The following is a 23,616-nucleotide window of genomic DNA, read 5'->3' on the forward strand; positions in this document are numbered from 1 at the left end:
CTCACTGCCGCCCCGCGCCCGACGGCAGCGCGGTCACGTGACGCACAGCCCCGTCCGCGCGCGAGACGGGGGCCGCCGCGTGACCGGCTCCCGCGCTCCCCCCACTCCTTCCGGGTTGTCCCCCCGTCCCGCTCCGCCCCCGCTCCGCCTTCTCCGGGCCCGCCACGCCGCCTCGCCCCAAGGTCGGTCAGTGCCGCGGCGGGGCCGGCGCCGGCGGCACGGCCGGTGGGTGTGGAGCGGCTGAGCCGGGGCCGGGAGCGGCGCTGCGGGAGCTCCGCTTTGTTCCTGCGAGGAGCGTGGGCGGGGTGGGGGGGGGGGGCAGCGGAGGCGGTGCGTTCCCGCAGCCGTGAAAGAGCGGCGGGCGCGGGGAGAAGGCGGTGACTGGCGGGCCGGCAGCGCGGGCCGGCGGGCTGGGGGGGCGCCCTGCGCGGGAGCCGTGACCGCGGCGGAGGCGGCGGGGAGTGGGCGGCTGGCCCAAGGTCAGCCGGGGGTCACCGGATATAAATATCGGCGGGAGAGCGCTGCTGGGGTGGCGGGATGGTGCTTCCCTGCCTTCCTAAGGGCGGGCGGTGAATCTGGGAGCGAAGCGCCGTTACCGGCCCTGTCCAGCCGCCGTGCCCGTCCCAGCCGCGGCTCCTGCGCCGGGGACTGTGGCCCTTCGGGGGCTCAGACGGCGGCCCGGCTTAGCCTGGGTCCCGGGGGCGGTCGCAGCTCCTTGTTTAGAGCGTTGGTCTGAAGAGAATGCGGTCCTGAGCCGTGGCATGCCAACGTGTAGGTCAGCCTGCAAGGTCAGCTCTGTTGTGTCCTTGCTGAGTTTGATAGTTTTACTCACTTCCTCCTCCCCTTCCTTTTACTCTGTTACCTCACTTCGAAAAAGTGGGTTTTGTGTTCCAACTGGAAAGAAAAGGTAGAGAAAAATGACTGCCTTGTGGTGAGCGGCAGTCAACCAGGCTTCAGCTGCTGAGTTTACATACCTTCTGTCTCTTGTCATTACTAACTGCTGCTTTGTTTCCACGTGTGCAGCAGCGATTCCATACGTGGCAAGGAGTCAGCTCGGAGGCTGGGGCGACATGGCGAGCCTTCTGCGCGTTGCTGTCAGTGGGTGCTCCGTGCCCGTGCTCGGTGCTGTGCTACCACCCAAGGTGCACTCCACAAAGATGCCATGTTTGCGAATGTTTGGAACCCACCAGGTGCTCTGGTCCCAGGCAGCTCCGAAGCCAGGTAAATCAATTCGACTGCTGAAAGTAATCCATTGTCTTAAAATTTGAAGTAGCTTGATTTTTTTTCTTTCAGATATGTTAGCACAGAAGAACCTTAAAAAGGACACCCTTAAGTCATGTTAGTGGGTGGCAGTTCAATTTTATGCTAACTTTACAAGGCTTTATATCAAAGGTATTTGTTTTTATTGTGAATGCTGTGGATCCAAATACTCTTCAGAGGTAGGTGGTCAGAACTTCTGCTGGCACTTACTCTGCTTGAGAGAAACATTTAAACAAATGTATTTCTTTATTACGAGCCTGAGTTCTGCATGAGTTTTGGTTGTGTGACTCTTGATGTGATTGTAGAGGAAAATGAATCCCTCACAAAGGGAGCATCTGTAAGCACAGCTGCATGCAGATATAGTTATAACACCTTAAGAAAAATATTATTTTTTTTTCACGAAACTGGTTTGTGTTGCAGCACCCTGAGGAATTTCTGGTCTGGATCTTTATGGTTAGGGTTTGTTGGTATGTTTAAATAGATTAAATAAATTCAGCTTAGTACTGGTAATGGACAAGTTCAGATGTTTTCAGGAAAAAAAAAAAGGAGGGTAGAATGGGGGAGTCCTTGGTTCTAGTTTTTGGTGTGAACAAATCTTTTGTTTTCCCTCCTCCTCTGTCCTACACTGTGTAGTCTGACAGGTGGAAGACTGGAGGTTATGTAAAGCTGCTTTAATTATATTTTTGACCACTGTCTCACATATGTCATGTGTCCCTGAAAGAAAGAAAAAGCAGAGACCCTGTTTCAGTGCTAGTCCAGGGTCCTCAGTCTGAAGCAGATAAGGTAGAGAGTTAGGCTGATTGTGCATGCAGTGCACCATAGGTGCTGCATTAGCAGGTCTTCTGGAGGCACAGAAAAGTAGAATTGTGTCTGGTTTGACAACACAGGCTGTAAGAACACACCATAGAACTCAGATTTCTGCTGATTCTGACAGCAGGTGTTGCGTTTTGGGGTCCTTTCAAATCAGTGACGTGTTCGGGGCTTCTGAAAAAATGTGTTGAGAGAAGATTATTGTTTGTTTATTCTGACAACTCCTGATAGTCAACATCACATGCCTTTTTATTAAAATTGCATGGTAATTTTTTTTTTCCTCTGACAGTGTAGCAATCTGGAATCTATCAAAACCGATCAGAACATAGGCTTATATCCCATTAATTTGTGATGCTCCATTTTTTTTTTCTCACCCAAATTCAGTATTTAAATGTGAGATGTGTCTGTCCATCTTAACATTGTAAATCGTCCCTTGTTTGCGCATACTAACCTGGGGTGTAGAGAATGAGGTTCAAAGTTCTTTCTCAAATGTCCCAGGTCAGAGCTTTTGCTCTGTGATGACTTTGGCCACAAATTTGATCATGAAATTGAAAGATCTCTTCAGTTTTTTGAGTGTGTCTGTGGGGTTTTCTCTTGTTTTTAGGAATTGATTTCATAAAATGGAGAGAGAAATATTAATGGTGTAATGTTTAAACACTCAGTGCTGTCATTTTTGACCGCTTGTAGAAGCCTTTGTGGAGTACTATTTATAATATTTCAATGCAGTTGTTTAATGCTGAGAATTATGAGGGTTGATAAGTCTTCTGGTTGATAATTAAGCTGTCCTTATGTTTCATTTTGGTAACATGAGATTTGTCATTCAGTAGAGGGCAAATCAAGGATAAAACAGTAATTGAATAACAAATGACCAGCAGTAATGTAGCTTGTGTAAACTTCTGCGTGCTTTTAAAACAAACTTCAATAGCATATGAAATAACTACAGTTTTTTCTTAGTTTTAGAAATTATGTTTGCTTAAACTGACACTTGGGGAAAATTGTTGTAATATTAGGTATAGTAAGTTCTTGTAAAAGAATAGCACACTGTAATTCTTACTGAGCCTGTAGCTATTCATTCCAGTCTCTCAGGTATGCTTTCATTTTGTTCTGGATATCCTATGTACAGGAGTAACAGTTGCCTGTGGAATGAAGAGATGGAAGTCGGTTGAATAGTAAAATTGGAGAATGGATATGTCTTTTACTGTTATTTACTTTGCTACTATTTCCTTTCTTTCTTGGAAACATAGGAATTTTAATACAGGAGTAAGCAAGTATTCCGGTTGCCAGCATCAGATGCTTCAGAAACAGATGCAGAACTTTTCCAAACCCTGGTAATAGGTGCTTATGGAGTAATTGGCTTTGAGGTTTCTTGATAACTTTCAGATTGGTTTGTCCACAAATCTGTGACTTTCACCCTATCTATCTTGGGATTATTGATGTCCTTTCTATTTTGATGTTTCCTTCTGAAAATTTTCTATTTTTTCTAAATCTTGTGTATCTTTCTAACCCACAACAGTTCATTATTAATTCTATAGATAAGGTGCACATTATTCATATACCACATACATTTGCCTAACATTTTTTTTTTTTTAAATCTGGATACTTGTGTAAGAACAGGGCTCAAGTGTTTGTTTAATCTTCTGTATCATTCTTTTTTTTTTTTGCCTACATCATATTGCTGTTCTTCGGAATTTGTCCTCATCTTCAGAACAGGTGAGATGGTTTGCTTAAGGCTGGTGGGGGAGTAAACTTAGCAATTAGGCAGGTTTCATATCCTGTTTTCCTATCTCAGAAAATGTAGCTTATTTCTCCTTTCTCTTTTCTCTGGGTCAGTCTCTGGTGTTTGTTGATCCTGTTTTACTACATGCTACTTCCTGAAATCAGGTTATGGAGATTAAAAAAAAAAGTATTTTTCAGAATATTTTCTGAAGAAAATTTAAAGAACTTTCTTGATAGCTTTAATTTAGGATCTTTTAACACTTGATTTGGATATGGAATCTAAGTGGAGAAGATTCTTAAATAATTCTTTTTAATTGTTTGCCTTCTGAAGCTTGGAGATCTAGATTTTATTTACCCAAAGTTTGAATCTGTGCTATGTGCCTCTCCTCTTTACTCAAAGGAGATTGTATTGAGGGGGTGAGAAGGCATAGTAGTAAGAGTGGCTCTTTTAAAATTACAGTATTCTTGTTAATTTTCCTAAATTCTAATACATATGTGGGATACTAAGATTCTAAGGCCTGTGAAAGTTAATGATTCTGCTTCTGAAATTGGCAAAATCCTTTCTGTGTAGATTCTTCTTATCTGAAAAAGTACTGTGCATCTCTTACTCAATTGACAACATGTTCATAATTCTCATATGACTCAAAAATTGATCAAGGAATGTGTAACTCCATTTGTTTTTTGGAAAATGTTACGGACGTCATAAAGCAGTAAGTTATTAAAACATATTCATAGTGGTTCTTAAAAAGGTTGCCTCATGTAGAGGCCTGGAAGCTTGGAAGCTTAATTCATTCAGATTTAAGCCCCTGACAAAGATAACAGATGTAATTTCTTGAGGTGAAAACTAAATCAAGATCCTAAGTTTATAATTGCAGATTTCAGCCTTTTGGAACTAATGAACTAAAATGAAACTGCTAAATTCAACAAACCAAATCTGCGTTCTGTTGAGAGTTGAGTTTCCTTCAAATATTGTATTCATAATATCCTCACCTGAAGTTTTAATGCAGATCTTTGCTTTGCAGTTGTAGACATCTGTTCCTCTTTGGTGTTCAATGATGTAGTAGATCGGAGGTATCTCTTTGAAAAGTGTCCTATTCCTTCTCTATTTAAAGCAAACTGACATCTGTTTGGTTCGTTTTTCACTTGGGTTGTGATTGCTAGATGTTTGGTAGTGAGAGAGTAGAAAAGGGAACAGAAGAATGACACTGAATGTTTGTCTCTGAAGGGACTGTAGGAGGATGTAGTCCTCAGTGCTGGTGTGTGATTGTTCTGCTTAGTGGAGAGGGTGCAAATGTTTTCTCTGTGGAAAAATCTTTACGTATGTTTATTGGATGCAACACATCATAATGTTAAAGAGGGAAATGAGGAAACACATTTTGCACATGGTATGTATTTATGCCCCATCCTTCTGAGCCATTTGCTCTTCTGCTCTGCTATTACACACAAAAACAAGTGAACAAAAATAGAGTGTAAGTATCAGTTCTCATTCAGCCTTGGGCTTAGTAGCTAAGAAATATGTATACACATTTTTGAGAAGTGTATAAGCTTTCACTAAATGTCTCTGTGCCTTTATATTTATAACCATCCTTCTGTTCTCTGCATGCTGTCATTTATTTCTTCTTCCATGTGTATTTGTTCACTGCAAAACTTAAAGGTGAAAGGGAAGGTAGCAGTTTATATTTTCTCAGTGCTTCTTGAAAAGCTTTTTGCCTTCTGTACTGGAGCTATTTATTTTCTGAAATTATGATTTGTTGCTGTCATTCTAACAAATTTCAGCTGTTTCAGTTTCATTTCTGCTTTTTAAAAGATGAGAGCTCACTTCCACTGAGACGATTCAGTGAAAATCATAAGTAGGGCTTTGATTTTTTTGAATACTGAGCAAAAGAGATGAGGGAAAAGTTCTTTTCAAATGACAAGAATAATTATGAATGATGGCAGCAGTTACTGTGGCTTTCAAGTGGCTAGGGAGGCAGTGACTGGGATGCCCCTTTTTAAATGGTGATGTTCAGATGTCTATGCTGACATCTTTGCCAAGCATTGCTGTCACTTTGGGTCTGTTGCTTGAAATGTGTGTTCTTTCACTTGCTATGACTTGCATTCCTTTAAAGCTTATTCTTTCAATTTGACTTGCCTTGTTATTTAAATAGTTGTTCTTCACCATTATATAGATAAATAATATAATAAATATCAAAGCACGTCATTGAAATATTTACCATTTTATTAGTTTAAATTAAAGAGAAAAATAAAGTAAAAAAAAAAAAGTAAAAAATAGGAGGTAAAGCAGGTTGTTGTATGGTTATCTTCCATGGTGTAGTCTTATTGATTATATTGAGCTGTTAGTTTTTTTCTAATGGATGAGAAGTACAGATAATTGCTAAAAACTTTTACTTTGATAACCTTGCAGTCCTAGTTATATTTCACTGATCGGTTTAAAATCAGAAACATCAAAATAATTAATTTCAGTGTTCTCATAGTATGAAGTGGTATGATATGATAGTATGATTTAGTTTTGCTTGTTTCTCTCTAAAACAAAAAAAGCAAAATGCAGGCCTTACTAAAATGTGCAACATATTACTTACTAGTCTGGTGCAATTGATGTGATAACTTCCAGTGGTGGCCAATTTAAAAGCATATTTGTAATCTGAGTCTTGTATGTTTGACTTTTTAGTATGAGTACCTGCTTAGGTTACTAGAGCTACTTTTCATTAATACATATTCACTGTAGGCCTCTTCTGTATAAATCTGAGAATCTAGATTTGAATTCTGCAGAAATATTGGTGAAAGCTGTTACGCAACAGGACCTGGGTGCATGCTATCTAGTGTAGCACAAGCATGAGGCAATGCGATATCTGATTATCCTGCCTGAGACTGTATTTATAAATAGTGTATTTAAACCACTGATGGGATCTGAAGAGTTTAACTGTCAGGCAGGAGGGTACGGGTTGTTCATGAACAAAGTTAGATATTTGCAATTTGAAACCTCGAGCTAAAAGCAACAAATTGAAGCTTCTGCAGTTTTCTGATCCTGTTTAGTAAAACTTGCAAGAGCTTTAAACAAGGAGATAACAGTGAAGAGAAGCGTAGTTGAACAAACCAGTTGGCTGTTATTCTGCAGTTCTTCAGCTGCTGCTAAATTCACATTTTTAATTTTCTGTAGCAACTTTTAGAGTTACACATCAGCCTTTCAATGATCTTTTGTGATGTGTATGTCATCTTTGTAAATAAAGACCTAAGACAACTGAAAGATGGTTTTGGTATATGCTTAAAAACAGTTCAGTTAGAATGCATTTCAGCTGCTTAAATTCATTTGTTTACTTCTTCACAGTGAAGCTAAAAAAAAAACCCTCTAAAGTGCTCTGTAGTCACTTTGTCTTAGTCTAGTTAGAATGAGTTATCACCAGGATACCCTATGTTCTGTACTTGTAGAACTGTATGAAGTCTGATGGTTTTGAACCATGGTAAACTGTTGTTAGCACTGGGTAGATTGTACTTACTTGCTGGTACCTGGAATAAGAAGAATGTCTAGAAAGCTGGTGTTATTTGAGAAAATGTAAATTGCACTGTTAGAAAACAATAATTCTTTTTTGCCATCCCTGAGGAGATGGACTAAATGTGATGTGTCTGCATGTCTCTGTACAATACTGAAGAATGCCATTAATAGCAATTCAGTTATCTTCTGCGCAACTAATACTATCTTATCCTGTCCACTCTTAAAGGAATCCCTTATAAACAGCTGACTGTAGGTGTACCCAAGGAAATTTTTGAGAATGAGAAGAGAGTGGCTCTATCACCGGCTGGAGTTCAAGCATTGGTTAAGCAGGGCTTCAATGTTGTGGTGGAGTCCGGTGCTGGAGAAGCCTCCAAATTTTCTGATGATCATTACAGAGAAGTTGGTGCAAAAATCCAGGGGACCAAGGAAGTCTTGGCTTCTGATGTGATTGTAAAAGTAAGTGCTTTGTTTATATATATTTCTTTTTGCATTTTTTTTTGTGAAATCCACAGGTCAGACTTTTCTAATGGTCTTCTGAAAGCTCAGTATATAAGCTCCTGCAAAGTCATCTTCTATTTTTAATTTTTTTTTAATTCTAAGTTCTGATTTAATTTGGCCTCTATAGCTCGCTTATACAGTTACAATACCAAACTGGTCAACAGTAGCATTGAGAAATGTTTTGCAGTGTCCTGAGACGAAAAATAGATCTTAATCACATTGAAGCTTCCTTTAAAGTTGTATTTGAAGTTGTACTATCTGGAATGAATACAGTGTTTCTCAGAGTTTATGAGCAACTCTTTTAAGTAGGTTTGTTTATAAAGAAAAGTGGTAAATTAAACATATTAAGTGGTAATTAAACATAAAGAGATCAAAGTGGTTATCTGCTGGACTTCATACTTGAAATTCCCTGCATGTAATAATGCATTGCAAAATATGTTAGTGACCAGCTTGAAATAGCTGGTAGAGCTCAATTAAAACCTGTTTAGACATTTTGTTTGAAAATGGCTGTTTTTATAACAGCAGTGTGTAATTACTGCTTAGAAGCAATGGGTGCAATGGTTTTTGAAAGTATGTGCTGACTATTATTGCTCTATCACCTATTTGCCTGGAGCTAATTCTAATAAGTCATAGAATCATAGAATGGTTCTATGGTTCACCTAGTTTCAACCCCCTGCCATAGGCAGGGCTGCCACCCACCAGATCAGGTTGCCCAGGACCCCAGCCAACCTGGCTTTGAACTCCTCCACACATGGGGCACACACAGCTTCTTCGGGCAACCAGTTCTAGCACCTCATCACCCTCTGAGTAAAAAATGTCTTCTTAAAATCTGATTTAAATCTCCCCTCTTTTAGTTTATAGCCATTCTCCATTGTCCTACTGCTATCAGACTGTGTGAAAAATCAGTCCCCTTCTTGCTTATAAGCTCTCCTCAAGTACTGGAAGGCTGCAATGAGGTCTCCCTGGAGCCTTCTCTTCTCCAAGCTAAACGTGGCCAACTCGATCAATGTGTCTTTGTAGGACAGGTGCTCTAGCCCTCTGATCATCTTTGTGGCCCTCCTCTGGACCCACTGTAACTGCTCTGCATCTTTCCTCTACTGTGGGCCCGAGACTTGGATGCAGTACTCCAGGTGGAGTCTCATAAGGATGGAGCGGGGAGGGATGGGGGACAATCACTTTCCTCTCCCTGCTGCCCACCCCTCTTTTGCTGCAGACCACACGGCCTACTGTATCCAGGCCGTAAGAGCACACTGCTGGCTCATGTCCAGCTTTTAGTCCATTAGGACCTGCAAGTCCTTCTCTGCAGCGCTGCTCTCAATGAGTGCTCCCAGTTGTTACTCGTATCTGGGATTGCCTTGTTAAACCTCATTAAATTCTCACGTTCCCACTAGGTGTACTGCAGGTAATAAGTGTAGTTACTCAGATTAGTTGTGTAAACAGCCTTTGATATGCTTCCTTCCTTGTGTACATTGTGGATAGGAATGAACAAACTGCAAGCTCGGAGAAAGGAAGTGAATTGTGCACTGATTTATTTCCACTGATGAAATTGGAAACTTCTGTCTTTTTTTCAGGTGAGGGCTCCTATGCATAATCCAGCCTTAGGTGTACATGAGGCAGACCTTTTTAAGACAGCACCTACCCTGATCAGTTTTATCTACCCAGCACAAAATCCAGACCTCCTGAAAAAACTTGCAGAAAAAAGAACTACTGTCTTGGCTATGGATCAAGTTCCACGGGTCACCATTGCTCAGGGATATGATGCACTTAGCTCCATGGCAAACATTGCTGGGTATGAAGCGTAATTTTTTTTGTTTTGTTATTGTTGTTAATAGAAGACATAATTGCAGAATGATGTGTATTTTCAGGTAACTCTACTGATGTTAACTTGGTGTCCAGTCACCCATTCCAGGACGGCTATAAAAGCAGATGTGATGAAAGAAGTAGCAAGGTTAAGCACTTTGCCCTAAGCTGTGTATATTCGAAGAGTTAGATTATCTTTTTTTCTGAATGTGTGCTTGCTTGCTTAAGTGAGCTTTCTGCAAAGTAGTAAACTTTCTTCATTCTGTGCATGCTGTAGTCAAATGTATGTCCTTTTGATGGCTGTTGTGAATGGAATTGTGGCTAGCCTGAGAAAATACTGAAACGTGTTCTTCCTTATTCAACAGTTACAAAGCTGTTGTATTGGCAGCAAATCACTTTGGTCGGTTTTTCACGGGTCAAATCACAGCTGCTGGTAAAGTTCCTCCAGCTAAGGTATGTGCAGATGCTGTATCACAGTAATAAGCAAGTTTGTGAACATAGTTAACCACTGCTGAAAACTGTGAAAGGCTTTTTTTTCTTGCTTTGAGGCTAACTGTAGAAACTTCAGAAACCTATGTTACTATTTCCATGTGGGTTTTTGTTGACTGATTATAGTGATTTTTTTTTTTTTGTGGGGAAAGAATAGAATAATTGAAATTTTGTTCATGTTGGCTTAGTTTTAAACTTCAGAGAAGATGTGCGTGGCTTTTTTAACAGACTGGGAAAAGCAAGGAACCACGTAGGAGAAATCAGAGATGTTGGGGTTTTTGGTGTGCTGAAGTCTTTGCTTGAATTCCAGTTTCATTGGAATTGTAGGTAGATTGTGGGATGAAGAGACATGAAATTAAAGGATTAAAAAAAAGGGGGAGGGATGAGGGAAAACCTGTATCTAGTTACATGAATTATTAGCCACAAATGAGTTGGCTCCCAGATAAATGAAGCTAGGAGTTAAATCTTTTAAACTGTTACATTTACAGGGCAACTTTACTGAAGCAATTCTGGGTTCTATGTCCTAAGGTAAATCTTTGAAATGACTGTGTGTATTGGGGTTTATCTGCTATTATGAAAGTGGTGCGGTGTTGCTACTTTTCAAACCAGCTCTACTTCTAGCTTATGCTTTTAACTGGATGATGTTGTCGTTCCAGGTCTTGATCATTGGAGGAGGAGTTGCTGGCCTGGCTTCTGCAGGAGCAGCTAAATCAATGGGTGCAGTGGTTCGCGGTTTTGATACTAGGTGGGTGTGTGAGAAAAGTAATAGTAATCTAAAATTATTCTAAGTATTTTGAAGTGGTATTAGGTGGAAGCACTTGTTCTGCGTTGAATCACAATTCCTTTCCTAATGTTTTTTTTTTCCTACATTGTTTCTTAATTTTTTTACTCCAAAGAGCAAAACTTTCAAAGATCTCATTAAATCATTCAGAGCCTTATGAATCAAAAGTTGCTTTATGAAAATGACAAGGGCAGTGCCTTTCTCCACAGTTTCACATCTTTGTTCTTGGGAGGACAGGGAAGAATAAAGAAAGAAGGCACTACGCAGATTCTATAGCTTGCTTTGGTACAGGTTCATTGCTGTGTGCTGTTGTTCACTTCCTCTCTCTTCATCCCAGAGAGGACCTCTAGGAATCATTTTGAGATAAGCTTTGCTGAAGGGAAGGACAAGGTCAAGTTATTTCATAGAATCTTAGAATCATGGAATTGCTTGGAAGGGATTTACTTCCACCCACTGCTGTGGGTGGGGGTGCCACCCACTACATGAGGCTGCCCAGGTACCCATCCAACCTAGCCTTGAGCACTGCAAGGGATGGGACATCTGCAGCTTCTCTGGACAGCTTCTTCCAATGCCTCACCACCCTCCAAATAAAAAATAAAAATATATATTTTTTCCCATTATCTAACCTAAATCTCCTCTCTTTTAGTTTATAAATATTCCTCCTTTTTCTGTCATGATCAGACTGCATAAAAAGTCTGCCTCCTTCCTGTTCATAAGTTCTCTTTAAGTACTGAAAAGCTGCAGTGAGGTCTCCCTGAAGCTGCCTCTTCTTCAGGCTGAACAAGCCCGTCTTCCTCAGAGCCTTGTTATAGGGGAGGTGCTCCAGCACTCCATTCATCTTTGTAGCCTCCTCTGGACCAATTCCAACAGCTCCATGTCTTTCTCATGCTGGGAGCTCCAGGCCTGGACACAGTACTGCAGATAATGCCTCACCACCTATAGAAAGGGACAGTCACCTCTCTTTCCCTGCTGGACAGCCCTTTTTTGATACTGCCCAGGATTCTGTTGGCCTTTGGGACTAATATATATATATATTTTTTAATGAAACTCAAGATACAAAGACAGGATCTGCAGTTGAAGCTGCTTTAGTTGCTGCTTTGTTAGGGAATCTCTTCTTTACTTTTCAGAAGTACTGTTTTGTCCCAGGGCCATTTTTAGAGCAGAAGACTGGGAAAATTACAGGCCACAAACATTTTTGGTCTTACTGATACAGGAAATGCAAATGTGACTAAACTTTTTTTTTTTCTGACTGAGTGGCCTTTTTACATTGAAATTATATGTGCTTAATACTGTATTTGTATTAAAATTGCTTATCTGTATTTGTTTTTATGTGGAAGTGATATCTGGTTCTACTTAGCTATATCTTACATGAAAAGAGAAAAATGTTTGTATCTCCAGATTTATGATGTGCAATATGAAAATGCCTTCAATTTGGTGGAAAATCTCCATGCATTATAAATGGGAAGATTTTTCTTAAGTAGAATCAAAATGTGTTTAAAATATTACAAAAATTGTTTAATTCCCGTTTTAAGCATTTCGTATACTTTCAGTTTGGTAAGAAATGACGTTTGTTGTTCACACTGGAACTTGGTTATTATTTGTTGTGATATCATGTAACACATTACAGGTTTACAGGATAACTGTTAAAAACAATTCTGTCTGTGAAAAACAGACTTTCTGGTATTTCCCACTTCTCTGATTAAATACAGAATCACGAGCTAGGGAATGTATGTCACCTATCTTACACATCTAACTTTGGGTTATAGGCCAACAGTTGAGACAAGGGAAATGAGTGCGCAGATGTAGTCAACAGTTAAGTTCCCAGCTCTGATTCTATTTTTGGAGAGCTCTACTGGTAATACAGAATGCCTGCTTGTAAGAGTGCCTTCATTCCTCGTCCTAGAGTCATCATTAGGGATCTGAATTTACTGATGCAAATGACCTAGAAGCAGCTTTAGATTTCTTGTCTGAACACTACTATGAAACCGATCAGAAAAGTCATGGTGGACTGAGCTACTTCTAAAAATTGATTTCCATTTTTATGTAATTTTTTTTCCTCTTCCCTCTCAATTTTTAATTCTTAGGGCTGCAGCTCTGGAACAGTTTAAGTCCCTTGGTGCTGAGCCATTGGAAGTAGACATAAAGGAATCTGGAGAGGGTCAGGGTGGTTATGCAAAAGAAATGTCGAAAGAGTTTATTGAAGCTGAAATGAAACTCTTTGCCAAACAGTGCCAAGATGTTGATATTATCATCACTACAGCACTTATTCCAGGTATGGAAGTGTTATATATTCTCTGTGTGAATGTGTGCCTTTTTTTCTGATAAATACCTGTGTTTAAAGAAACTATCTTTTCCCCACAAACTGTCAGTCTTTTGCTCAATACCATCATGTTTTCTTATTCATTGGAAGTGCATAGTAATAATCTAAGTAGATAAAATTCTCTTGTTTACTACATCGCACCTACTCCTGTGGACTGCAACAAGTCCAATTGAAGCAGCAGTGTCTTTTGTGATTAAAATGTAATGAGTCAGTGCTTAGGTTTCAGTGCTCTACATTATGTAATGTCAGTTTTCTAATAACTTATGATGTGTTACTTTGTCCCCTCCCTCTCCACCCTCTGACTTGAATTGTAGGATTGGATGTTGTCTGTTTACTGAGGACAAAATTGGACTTTGCAGCATTTTTGTTTTGCTTCCCATGTACACTTTATTTATATGCTTGGGAGCAAGGTATTTATATAAACAAATCCTCTGACTTTTCATCCTAGGTACTAATTAAAAAATTTGTTTCAAGCTTATAAAGGTAGCTCAGGAGAACTTGCCTTCTGAGCTTTACAAATAGGAGCTGTATTTTTTTATTTACTTGCCATCTTGTCTCTTCAGGTAAAAAAGCTCCTGTCTTGTTTAAGAAAGATATGATTGAATCCATGAAAGAAGGTTCAGTTGTTGTGGATTTAGCTGCAGAAGCTGGGGGAAACATTGAGACAACAAAGCCTGGAGAACTGTATGTTCATAAGGTGAGCATTTTCATGTGCACATCATTCTCCGTTGTGAGAATTCACATTTGTCCTATTGGATAAAGTGTATGCTGAAAATTAGTGGCTGCTTTTGCTGCTTGGACTTAAGTGTCCTTTATGATTGCATTTGATGGTGAGTCATCTATTTCTTTAATACTTTGAAGATTTTTAAAGAAACAAATACAGTTGTGTAGTATTAGTTAGGCAGATAAGTGAAGAGTGGATTTTTTTTCTATTTATGTATTCTTTTCTTCTTTGTCATTAAATATACATAAGAAATCTAGTTGTTACAGATATGTGTGTTAACGTTTAAAGGAGCACACTTCCAAGTTTGCTATTTGGTAATGTAAAGGCATAATACTGTTACTGTTATGCTGTACCTGTAAAGGCCTGAATGGGTATACAGATTGCGTTTGGCTTATGATTTCCTATGACTTTTGATGTTGTTGCTTAAAAACTAAACTTACATTGTGTAGGATAGAAATAAACAGATACTTGCATGAAGAATTTATATGGGGTGCTTTTAATCAGAAGTATAGTACACTGGCACTGAGCTGTGGAAAAGAGCAGTTCAGAACTACAAGCAGTGTGCAGAGCATTGCATCAAGAAGCTAGAGTTCCTGGAAGTATATGTGGATCTTAGCTATATGTTGCACAAGCAGTGTTTTAAAGGTGGAGTCACCGACCCTGGTGGTGTTTAAAGAGCGTTTGGATGTTGTGTTAAGGGACATGGTTTAGCGGGAACCATTGATGAAGGGTGAATGGTTGGACTGGATGATCCTGTGGGTCTTTTCCAACCTTAGCAATTCTATGATTCTATCTGCTTGAGCATAAGGGATTTATGCTAGCTTCCATCCTCCATATCTTCCAAAAGTTCAAGAGCCTGACAGCCAAGTATACTCAAGTTTGCTCTCTAAATAGTTGTGGTACACTGTACATGTATATAAATGTAAACTTAGGCATGTTTCCTGTACAGTTTAGTAGCTCTGATAAAGCTCCTTTTGCCCCTTTGTTATACAGAAAATTGCCTCCAGTGTGTGCCTTCAAGAAGGACTGAGATAATGCCAAGCATTGGGTAGGATTAATCTGTTGTCAGGTTGATTTAAGAAGCAAAGAATGGTAGGAGTAGGGAGAAGATAAGCTCTTCTACCAATACATCCCCTTCTCTCTGAAGGCTTGTTGCTAATGGCATTTAGTGTGTTGGATTTAATCACATTGAATTGTCTAATTAAGTAACTCTCCTTAAACTAATGATGTTGGATCTTCAGATAACACAGAAGAAATGAAACTGTGGATATATGTTTCCAGAAGGCTGTGTTGGAGGAGATACTGCTACTTTAGAGATTGAACTGGTCCTTAGTATTTTGCTTGAATCTCTTTCAGGGTGTTACACACATCGGCTACACAGATTTACCGAGCAGAATGGCTACTCAAGCCAGTACTCTGTATTCCAATAATATTATCAAACTCCTGAAGGCTATTAGTCCTGACAAAGAGAACTTCTACTTTGATCCAAAAGATCAGTTTGATTATGGTACTCTGGATCATGTAATTAGAGGAACTGTAGTAATGAAGGTAAGTCAGTAAATGTTCCCATATTAGCTTATGATTGTGTATTTTTATGTTTATCTGTGCTGTCTCCTTAGAGTACATTCAGAGATACTGCATACTGACAGCCCTCAGGGTGGCTTGCTGGACAGCATGGGCAGTCATGTTTGTATTCAGCTTAATATTCCTGTTGTCTTTCTTGTGGAGGGAAACCTCTTTGCTGCTTTTCTTGTTTAAGCAGATACCTATTTAGTCTACAGTTGGAAAATAGAAAAGGTGTTAAATTTGAGTGTTGTTTTCATGTGGTTAAAAGCATAATTATTTAAAACATTCTAGTAACATTGCTACAGGACCAGAAAACATTTTTTTTTTCTTAAATATATTCTCTTCATATAACTTCAGAATTTAAAACAAACAAACAAAAAAACACACACACAACAGGAAAAAACCCCAAAAAACAAAAACCCAGAGGAACTCCTAGCTCAATTAGGAAATAGTAATCTAAAAACTTTGCATATGGGCTAGTATGGGCTCTCCTTGTGCAGTTACGTTATGCAGAACACATTAAGCTCTGTTAGGTGGATAAGAGGTTTCCATTTCTGTTGAGTCTTTCTAGATAAGATTACCAAGATTTTGCTATGCATATAAATATCCACTTTAGAAGAGGCTTATGTTGATGTCAACTCTCAGACCATTGAGGGGATGTATACAACTTTTAGATCTGACAGCTTCAGTAATTGCTCTTCCAAGGACCTGAGAACAGGAAGAAATGTGAGACATATGTATGAGACCTTTCTGAGCTCTAGGCAGACTGCAATTACAGTCCTGATCTATAGCAGAATTTGCTGTTTTCAAGACTTCATTTTATTTTGATTAAGAGTTTTACATTTAAGGAGCTTTTCCTGTTTGTTTTGGTTCCTGCTTTCAAGCCCTATGCTTTGTGTCCATCTGGCTCCCATGGATGCCATTACTAAAGCATGCTGAAAAATATACGAACCACTGTGGTTAATCTAGTCAGGATGTGCTATTCCTCCGGCTTTGTAAACTTCTGATGTAGAAAATGGGAACATACTTCTTTGTCATGGCTCTAAGTTGTTAAGCCTTCACAGAGTTACAGGATTAAGAACAGTAGACTGTTGTATCTATAAACCATCTAGTATGTTAGAGTTAACTGTAAATATCTGTTATCAGGATGGCAAGGTGATTTTTCCAGCACCTCCACCAAATAACATTCCCCAAGGAGCCCCTGTGAAGCCGAAGACTGTAGCAGAGCTGGAAGCAGAAAAAGCAGCTACTATTACACCTTTTAGAAAAACTATGACTAGTGCATCTGTATACACAACAGGTAGGCAATTTCTGGAGTTGGAGAATCACTGTAGAGTACTCCTGATTTGGCTAATACTTTTAAGTAACTCATCATCTTACTCATTCAATTTAATAGTTGACTCAGAGAGCAGTTGATTGGCTGTATATCCTGGTGGAAAGTTGGTGCTATGTGATTATGTCTTTTGAGAGGAGAATAAAATTCTAGAAACTTAACCAAAAGTACGGACTCATGCTGTGTGCATGTGCATATGTTTTGCTTTCTTATTTAAATATCAGTAAAACAGTGAAATTTCTGAATGACTCTTGCTTGAGATGGTATGTATTTTTTTGCAGCAGAGTAATCTTAATATTATTTTCTTCAGCCTTTAATGTATTGTGTAATACAGTCTTCCTTGAAGTATTGGGTATAGGACACTGTCTTGACAAGCAAATATTAGCTGTTCCTGTCATTAAGTATCTTGTGCTCATCAGTTCTATTTAAGGTAATTAATGAATTGAGTATTCTTAAATTTTACCTCTGTTCTTCATGTTTTGAGTCTAATGAGTAGTAGTACTCTCAGCACGATTACTACTGTTTTTGTGTGGAACCGTAGATTGACAAGAGTAAGCGTTAAGGTAGAACCTTATCCTAGCATCCTCATCTGCATTCACAACACAAACATCCATGTTATGTTTATGGATTATTTTTTGTTTCAGAAGAAACCTGAAGAGTCTTGTCAAAGATAATCCTGCTCGTACTGAAAGAAGTCCGTGCGCGGAACTTCGTTTTGCTTCTAGCTAAATACTGGACTCCTGTTGTGCAGAGTTTAAAAGTAGGAGACCATTTAAAAGTTATAGAAAAGTTTTACTGTGCTTCTCTTCTAGGTCTAGCTAGCATGTTAGGACTTGGCATTGTTTCTCCCAATACTGCTTTCACTCAAATGGTGACGACGTTTGGCCTAGCTGGAATAGTGGGATACCATACAGTATGGGGTGTGACTCCCGCTCTTCACTCTCCACTCATGTCAGTGACTAATGCCATCTCAGGTAAGTAACAGTCACACAGCTACTTGTTCTCTGTTTGGAATAGGAGCAACTCCTTTGTGAGTTCCAGTCAGAAATCTGTTGATTTGCCTTTTAAAATGCCAAAGAGCATAGTACTGCTTTGCATCTCTTTACTTTCATGAATTGCACAGACAACTGAAATATGCTATTTCCAAGAATACATTTTTTTTATATATAACATGACAAATGTAATGTTCTAGTGGGTTTTTTGTTGTTGTTGTAATGAACTTCTAATTCTCAAGCCATGTGTTTTACTTGGGATGCTGCAGTCTCCCCTTTGATGCAAAACTTCTTTTCCTTCTTTATCTCCATCATGTTGCCCTGAAAATAACTTGTCTTCCTTATTTCCCACTTTTCTTTATTTCCTCTTCTCAAAATATGTACTTTAGAGTGTAAATTTCTAACAGGGATCTGTAAGATTGGTGACATTATAAATATTTCATATAAGGGGAGAGAGAGAGAGAAGCTGTGTCATCTTGACAGACCTCATATCTGATCTGCTTTGACCTTTGAAAGTGGTTTCTTTACTGAACCAGTACTCAGAAGCTGACTCTACTCTTGTCTCACTGTACTTCAAAACTACACTCACGTGCTAATTATTTTCTTTAGAAATATGTTTATATTTGTTAATTGAAGATCATTGTTAATTTAAGATCATGGCAGTCTTTGTTTAAGTGCTAATATGTAGAATAAGAGTTACAATTTCAGTTCATTAGTATCTGATAGCTGAAAGGAAGCTTTCTATAGGTGTAGAACCTTGTAAATTTCAGTAAAGATATTTTTTTTTCCTCTTTTAAACAGGATTAACTGCAGTTGGTGGGCTGGTATTGATGGGAGGAACCTATCTCCCTGAAAATGCTCCACAAAGTCTAGCAGTTCTTTCAGCCTTTATCTCTTCAATCAATATTGCAGGTATGAATTATAGCCTTTTCCTTAAGGATAACTTACAGCACATCTGTAATTCTTCTATTTCTTTTACCTTTAAATGGAGGAACTTGAGAAGTTACTATTCTGGCAATAGGATCTAATAACATCCATCAATAAAAGGAAAAATAAATGAAACAAATTTAACAGTAGCTCATATGTCTAGCTCTCACTCCCTGTGGTGTAACTTATTTTTTTGAGGAAAGATTTAAGTGTGCATTTCTGTTTTACAGTATTACTTGAGTGATGACTGTATGAAATGTATTTTCCTTTATACTCCCAGATGGTACTGCATTTGACCTTGTATCCCTTTTTCCATTTGGGGAATGTACCAGTGGCACGGAACAAAATTATGCTTGATCTTCAGAAGTTCCAGCTTAATATAAATGTGAAAATAAGTCATGTGACTTAGAAATACTGTTTTTTACCAGTGTAGAGAGGGAGAAGGGTGGAGTCATAAGCTAGGCTGTACACTATCGTCAGCATAGAGTATGAAGCCAGAACAAGTCCTCCAAGCTTTCAGACTCCTTTTCTTATGAATTCCCTCCAAATGTTAAAAAAGACAACAGCATCTAATCCTGATTAGATCCTTCTATTTCCAGTTTACTCACTTTCTGAAAGTTCAGTTAGTGCTAATTAATAGCTTTGTGCAGTAATATGATTTAACCAAGCAATTGTAGCTTGACACATGCTAAGTTTCAGATTTTATTTTATTTTTTTAATTGTTGAATTCTTTTTTGGCTAGGTGGTTTTCTAGTTACACAGAGAATGCTGGATATGTTCAAACGTCCCACAGATCCTCCTGAGTACAACTACTTGTACCTACTTCCTGGTGGTGTGTTTGTAGGAGGCTATGCAGCTGCTCTTAGTGGTGGCTATAGCATTGAACAGGTAAGAAGATAACTAGCACTTAGCTCACTGTTCCCAGTGTGATACGATTCTTCAGTACATACTCCATAGACATATAAATAGGAAATTAGCTATTAGAATTTTTCACCAGTTGCGTATTCCCACAAGGCCAATCTGAAGTTGATTAACTTTTAATTACTGATTCTGCTGATTTTAAAAGCTTATTATTATTTTCTCAGAAGCTGCAAGTAACATGTTATTCATTGGGCAGCCTTCTTAAATTACAGCTTAAATTGTAAATTGACTATAGAAACCTGCTCTGTGCTCTAGTATTGAGTGCAGTTTTGAGCACTACAATACAAAGACATAAAACTATTAAAGTGCATCCAAAGGACAGATACGAAGATGGTGAGGAGTCTGGAGGGCAAGGTGTGAAAAGTGGGGCTGGGGTCTCTTGGTTTCTTCAGGCCAGAGAAGAGCATACTGAGTGGAAATTTTGTGGTGGCCTGCAGCTTTCTCATGAGGGGAGCAGACGGATACATAAACTAAGCTCATAAGACAGAAAAATTTAATAAATAGTACATTTTAATTGGTCAAAATCGCATCTCTTTAGCACATCTTCAGTCAAGAGTTTCAGTTAGGCACAAGCCACCTGATGTTCTGTAGAAAACTGCCATGCTGGGTAATAATGAAAAAGTTCCTAATAATGTTACACGCTTTGTGCCTCTACATGATGTATGCATATCAATGTTCTTATTTTAAAGATGATGTATCTGGGCTCAGGCTTATGCTGTGTTGGTGCCCTGGCTGGTCTGTCCACCCAAGGAACAGCTCGTCTTGGAAATGCTTTGGGAATGATTGGTGTTGCAGGAGGTTTAGCAGCAACTCTAGGAGGCCTGAAACCCTCACCTGAATTGTTGGCTCAGATGTCAGGTGCAATGGCACTCGGTGGCACAATAGGTATGTATATTATTCTTTAAACTAATGAATGTATGTTCAGCACCACCTGCATTTATGTAAGCTCTGGATATATGATATTTTGTGTAGGTCAGGTGAATTGACTGATTATGGTGGTTTCACTTCCATGGGCCGCTGAGCTCCACCACAGGACTGTCTTACTTCTCCTCAAAAGGACAGGAGAAGAAAATACACTGAAGGACTCAAGCACTGAGATAAGGATAGAGATCACTCACCAGCTATTGTCACAGGCAAAACAGATGCAGCGCAGAGAGGTTAATGTAATTTACTGCTTATTGCTAGCAGACCAGGGCAGTGAGAACTAAAACAAAAATGCTCCCGTTCTCCCCCCTTTTCTACCTCCTTCTCCTGGGTGGTACAGGGAATGGGGGCTGCAGTCAGCCTATAGCTTCATCTCTACCATTCCCCCATGTTCACTGTCCCTGCTCCACACAGTCTCCTTCCCACTGGATGCCATCCATCCTGAACAGAACCTCATGGGCTTCCCACAGGTTGCAGCTCTCCAAGCACTGCCCCAGTATGGCTCTGTATCATAGGGCCCATCCATTAGGCACTGCTCCAGCATGGCTACACGCAGGTGGCAGCTCCCCCAGCCCACCTGCTCTGCTGCAAGCTGCTCCTCACAGGCTGTAGCTCTGGCCTGGGGCTACTCCTTTGTGGGCTCTTCATGGGCTGTAGTCTCCTTCATGCTGCATCTGCTGCTACACTGTGATTGCAGGTGGAGATTTGCTCTGTGTGATTCCTGTGGGCTGCACGGGGCTGCACTGCTCCACTGGGGGCCTCTCCTGGGCTACAGGGAAGTTCTGCTCCATGCCTGGAGTACCTCCTGCCCTCCTTCTGCACTGACCTTGGTGCCTGCAGGGCTATTTTTCTCAGTTTCTCTCCCAGCTGCTGATGTATGGTAGTTTTTCCCTCTGTTATAGATGTTCTCCAAGATCACACTCAGTGTTGCTTATGGCTTGGCTCTGCCCAGTGTGGGGGGAACCTGCTTTAGCAGGGGGATTGGATTTACATGGTCTTCAAAGGTCCCTTCCAACACCTGTGATTCTGTGGTGCTTATCTGACAATGAGGCAGCTGTAAGCAGAGCACAACAGAGCCCACACCTGCAGAGCCCTGCTTGCTGCATAAGTCCAATTCACTATCTTATTATCTATTACTTGCTCATGTTATTTTGCACGTATGTGAATGAAAAATTGCAAGTCCCAGGACATTTATTAATGCATCAGGATATAATAAAGAATGAGGAGACTGGTGGAAAGCAGGAGAGCATCATTTGTGATAGGGAATGTGAACATGCGGTAGTGCTGACTGAAGCCAAATTACCTTTTTCAAACTCCTTTCTTCACAGAAAATTCTGAATTTCTCAATACTTCATGAAGCATCTAGAACATATGCTTTAATTGTCTTTTTAGTTTATACAGTATCCTTGTTGTGCAGAGTAAATGTGTACAGCTTAAATGGTCACACTGAGCAATTTCTAGTGTAGAAATTTTTTTCACAGTAACAGATGTGTATTTAGCATGTATTCATTGCACAGTGCAATGATACATCAACTTCTAACTTCATAGATTGTGTTGTTAAGAATTCCCTTATGTCTTCAACTCTCAATAGGTTTGACAATCGCTAAACGCATCCAGATTACAGATCTGCCTCAGCTGGTAGCTGCTTTTCATAGTTTGGTTGGTTTGGCTGCTGTGCTCACCTGTGTAGCAGAATACATGATTGAGTATCCTCACTTTGCTACGGATCCAGCTGCAAACCTTACCAAGATTGTGGCATACCTTGGAACGTACATTGGAGGAGTGACTTTCAGTGGCTCTCTTGTTGCTTATGGAAAGCTGCAAGGTGAGCATTCAGAGCTAAGTATTTGTTAAAGGGTTTTTTTTTTTCCATCTGGATTTAGCTCTGACAGACCGGTATGTAATTGGAAAGAGAGCTTGTTTACTTACTTCTGTTCAATCTGCTGTTTTCTTTTTTATTCTGTTCTTGTGTACAGCTTTATGAATGGTTTCCCTTCAGTGCTTGGACATATTACCTTTATTAATTACCAAATCTTATAAGCTTTCCTCAGTTCATCTTATCTAGAAATAAGTGTTGCTTTAGAGTGTTACAACAACTGTACCTGACAGAATTTTCTGTTCTCTTGAAGTTAGAATGGCATGGACCTCAGAGGTCATCAAAGATGTTATATGATCACAACTTTGTCTTTCTGCATAGATAGTGTAATTTTATGTTGCTTGACTTGGAATGCGATGGTAATATTTATGAAATTTTGTTCTTAGCATTGCAGGCTTCATTTAGATAGTTAGTTTTGTAGTATAATACTTCACTATTTGTCTATCATGCCAATTCCATACTCCATGCCTCTTAATGTTTTAGTAAGTGTTCTAAATTAAACACACACTATCTCCTGATTCTCGTGCATGTGTTTCCTTATTACATTGATTTTGTAAAGACACAGCTTTTGAGAAACAGATAATAACTGTCCCTAAAAGCTTCCAGCCAAGAGCTTCCTATTGATAATCCTTCTACAGCCTTGCAGTAGTTTCTTTGGGAAACATCTGTTTACTTTATTCAGTGTTGGAGAGCAGCCAATGAAGGAGGAAGCATATCATGGGTGAAAAGCTGTCTTCTCTAATAACCTTTTGAAGGTTTTGTCAGTAGCATGCATTCTGCTAAGTACTTACTAATTTATTCTGAATTCTTCTTCCTCTTCTCCACTTCTGTCCCCTGCCTTCACACGCTCCCAGTGATGGGTAGATATGTCCTTGGTAACTTCACTGCTTTTTTTCCCTTCCATTTCCTTGCTGAATAAATCAACATCATCACAATAAGCTTTTCTGTACTATTGAATTAGGTGTCGTAGGTCACACTCTTTGCTCCCAGGTCCTGAGTCTGTCAGTTCTTTTTCTTGTCTTGAGACACTTTTTAAGTAATTATGGAAAGCAAAAGTAACTTGCATTATTTTTAGTCCTTGCTGTTGTATTTTGAAAAAGAAAAAAAACAACAGCTAAAAAATAACTGAGATACAAAACGCAAACTATGGTAAAAATAAGGATATGTTCGTCATTTGTCATGTGTTTGT

General features: G+C 39.5%; 1 protein-coding gene across 10 annotated transcripts in view; it reads left to right on the forward strand.

Moving 5' to 3' along the window:
- Nucleotides 1-135: 135 nt before the first annotated feature.
- Nucleotides 136-23,616, forward strand: part of NNT (nicotinamide nucleotide transhydrogenase) — a 43,873-nt gene continuing 20,392 nt past the window's right edge. The window contains exons 1-16 of one of the 10 annotated variants that reach the window (XM_046905897.1): nucleotides 136-225; nucleotides 1,024-1,221; nucleotides 3,776-3,780; nucleotides 7,503-7,732; nucleotides 9,346-9,563; nucleotides 9,940-10,027; nucleotides 10,720-10,808; nucleotides 12,929-13,116; nucleotides 13,728-13,861; nucleotides 15,245-15,436; nucleotides 16,601-16,754; nucleotides 17,600-17,761; nucleotides 18,581-18,691; nucleotides 19,449-19,594; nucleotides 20,317-20,512; nucleotides 22,143-22,376. In XM_046905897.1, coding sequence (XP_046761853.1) covers nucleotides 1,163-1,221; nucleotides 3,776-3,780; nucleotides 7,503-7,732; nucleotides 9,346-9,563; nucleotides 9,940-10,027; nucleotides 10,720-10,808; nucleotides 12,929-13,116; nucleotides 13,728-13,861; nucleotides 15,245-15,436; nucleotides 16,601-16,754; nucleotides 17,600-17,761; nucleotides 18,581-18,691; nucleotides 19,449-19,594; nucleotides 20,317-20,512; nucleotides 22,143-22,376 — 2,206 coding nt within the window. In that variant the 5' untranslated portion in view covers nucleotides 136-225; nucleotides 1,024-1,162. Of the gene's footprint in view, nucleotides 480-526; nucleotides 789-1,023; nucleotides 1,222-3,314; nucleotides 3,406-3,775; nucleotides 3,781-7,502; nucleotides 7,733-9,345; nucleotides 9,723-9,939; nucleotides 10,028-10,719; nucleotides 10,809-12,928; nucleotides 13,117-13,727; nucleotides 13,862-15,244; nucleotides 15,437-16,600; nucleotides 16,755-17,599; nucleotides 17,762-18,580; nucleotides 18,692-19,448; nucleotides 19,595-20,316; nucleotides 20,513-22,142; nucleotides 22,377-23,616 lie in introns of those variants that run through there. The other 9 variants (XM_046905898.1, XM_015277553.4, XM_015277552.4 and 6 more) reach the window with 9 other exon arrangements.

Source organism: Gallus gallus, chromosome Z (genome assembly GCF_016699485.2).
Source record: "Gallus gallus isolate bGalGal1 chromosome Z, bGalGal1.mat.broiler.GRCg7b, whole genome shotgun sequence".
NCBI classification, from domain to species: domain Eukaryota; kingdom Metazoa; phylum Chordata; class Aves; order Galliformes; family Phasianidae; genus Gallus; species Gallus gallus.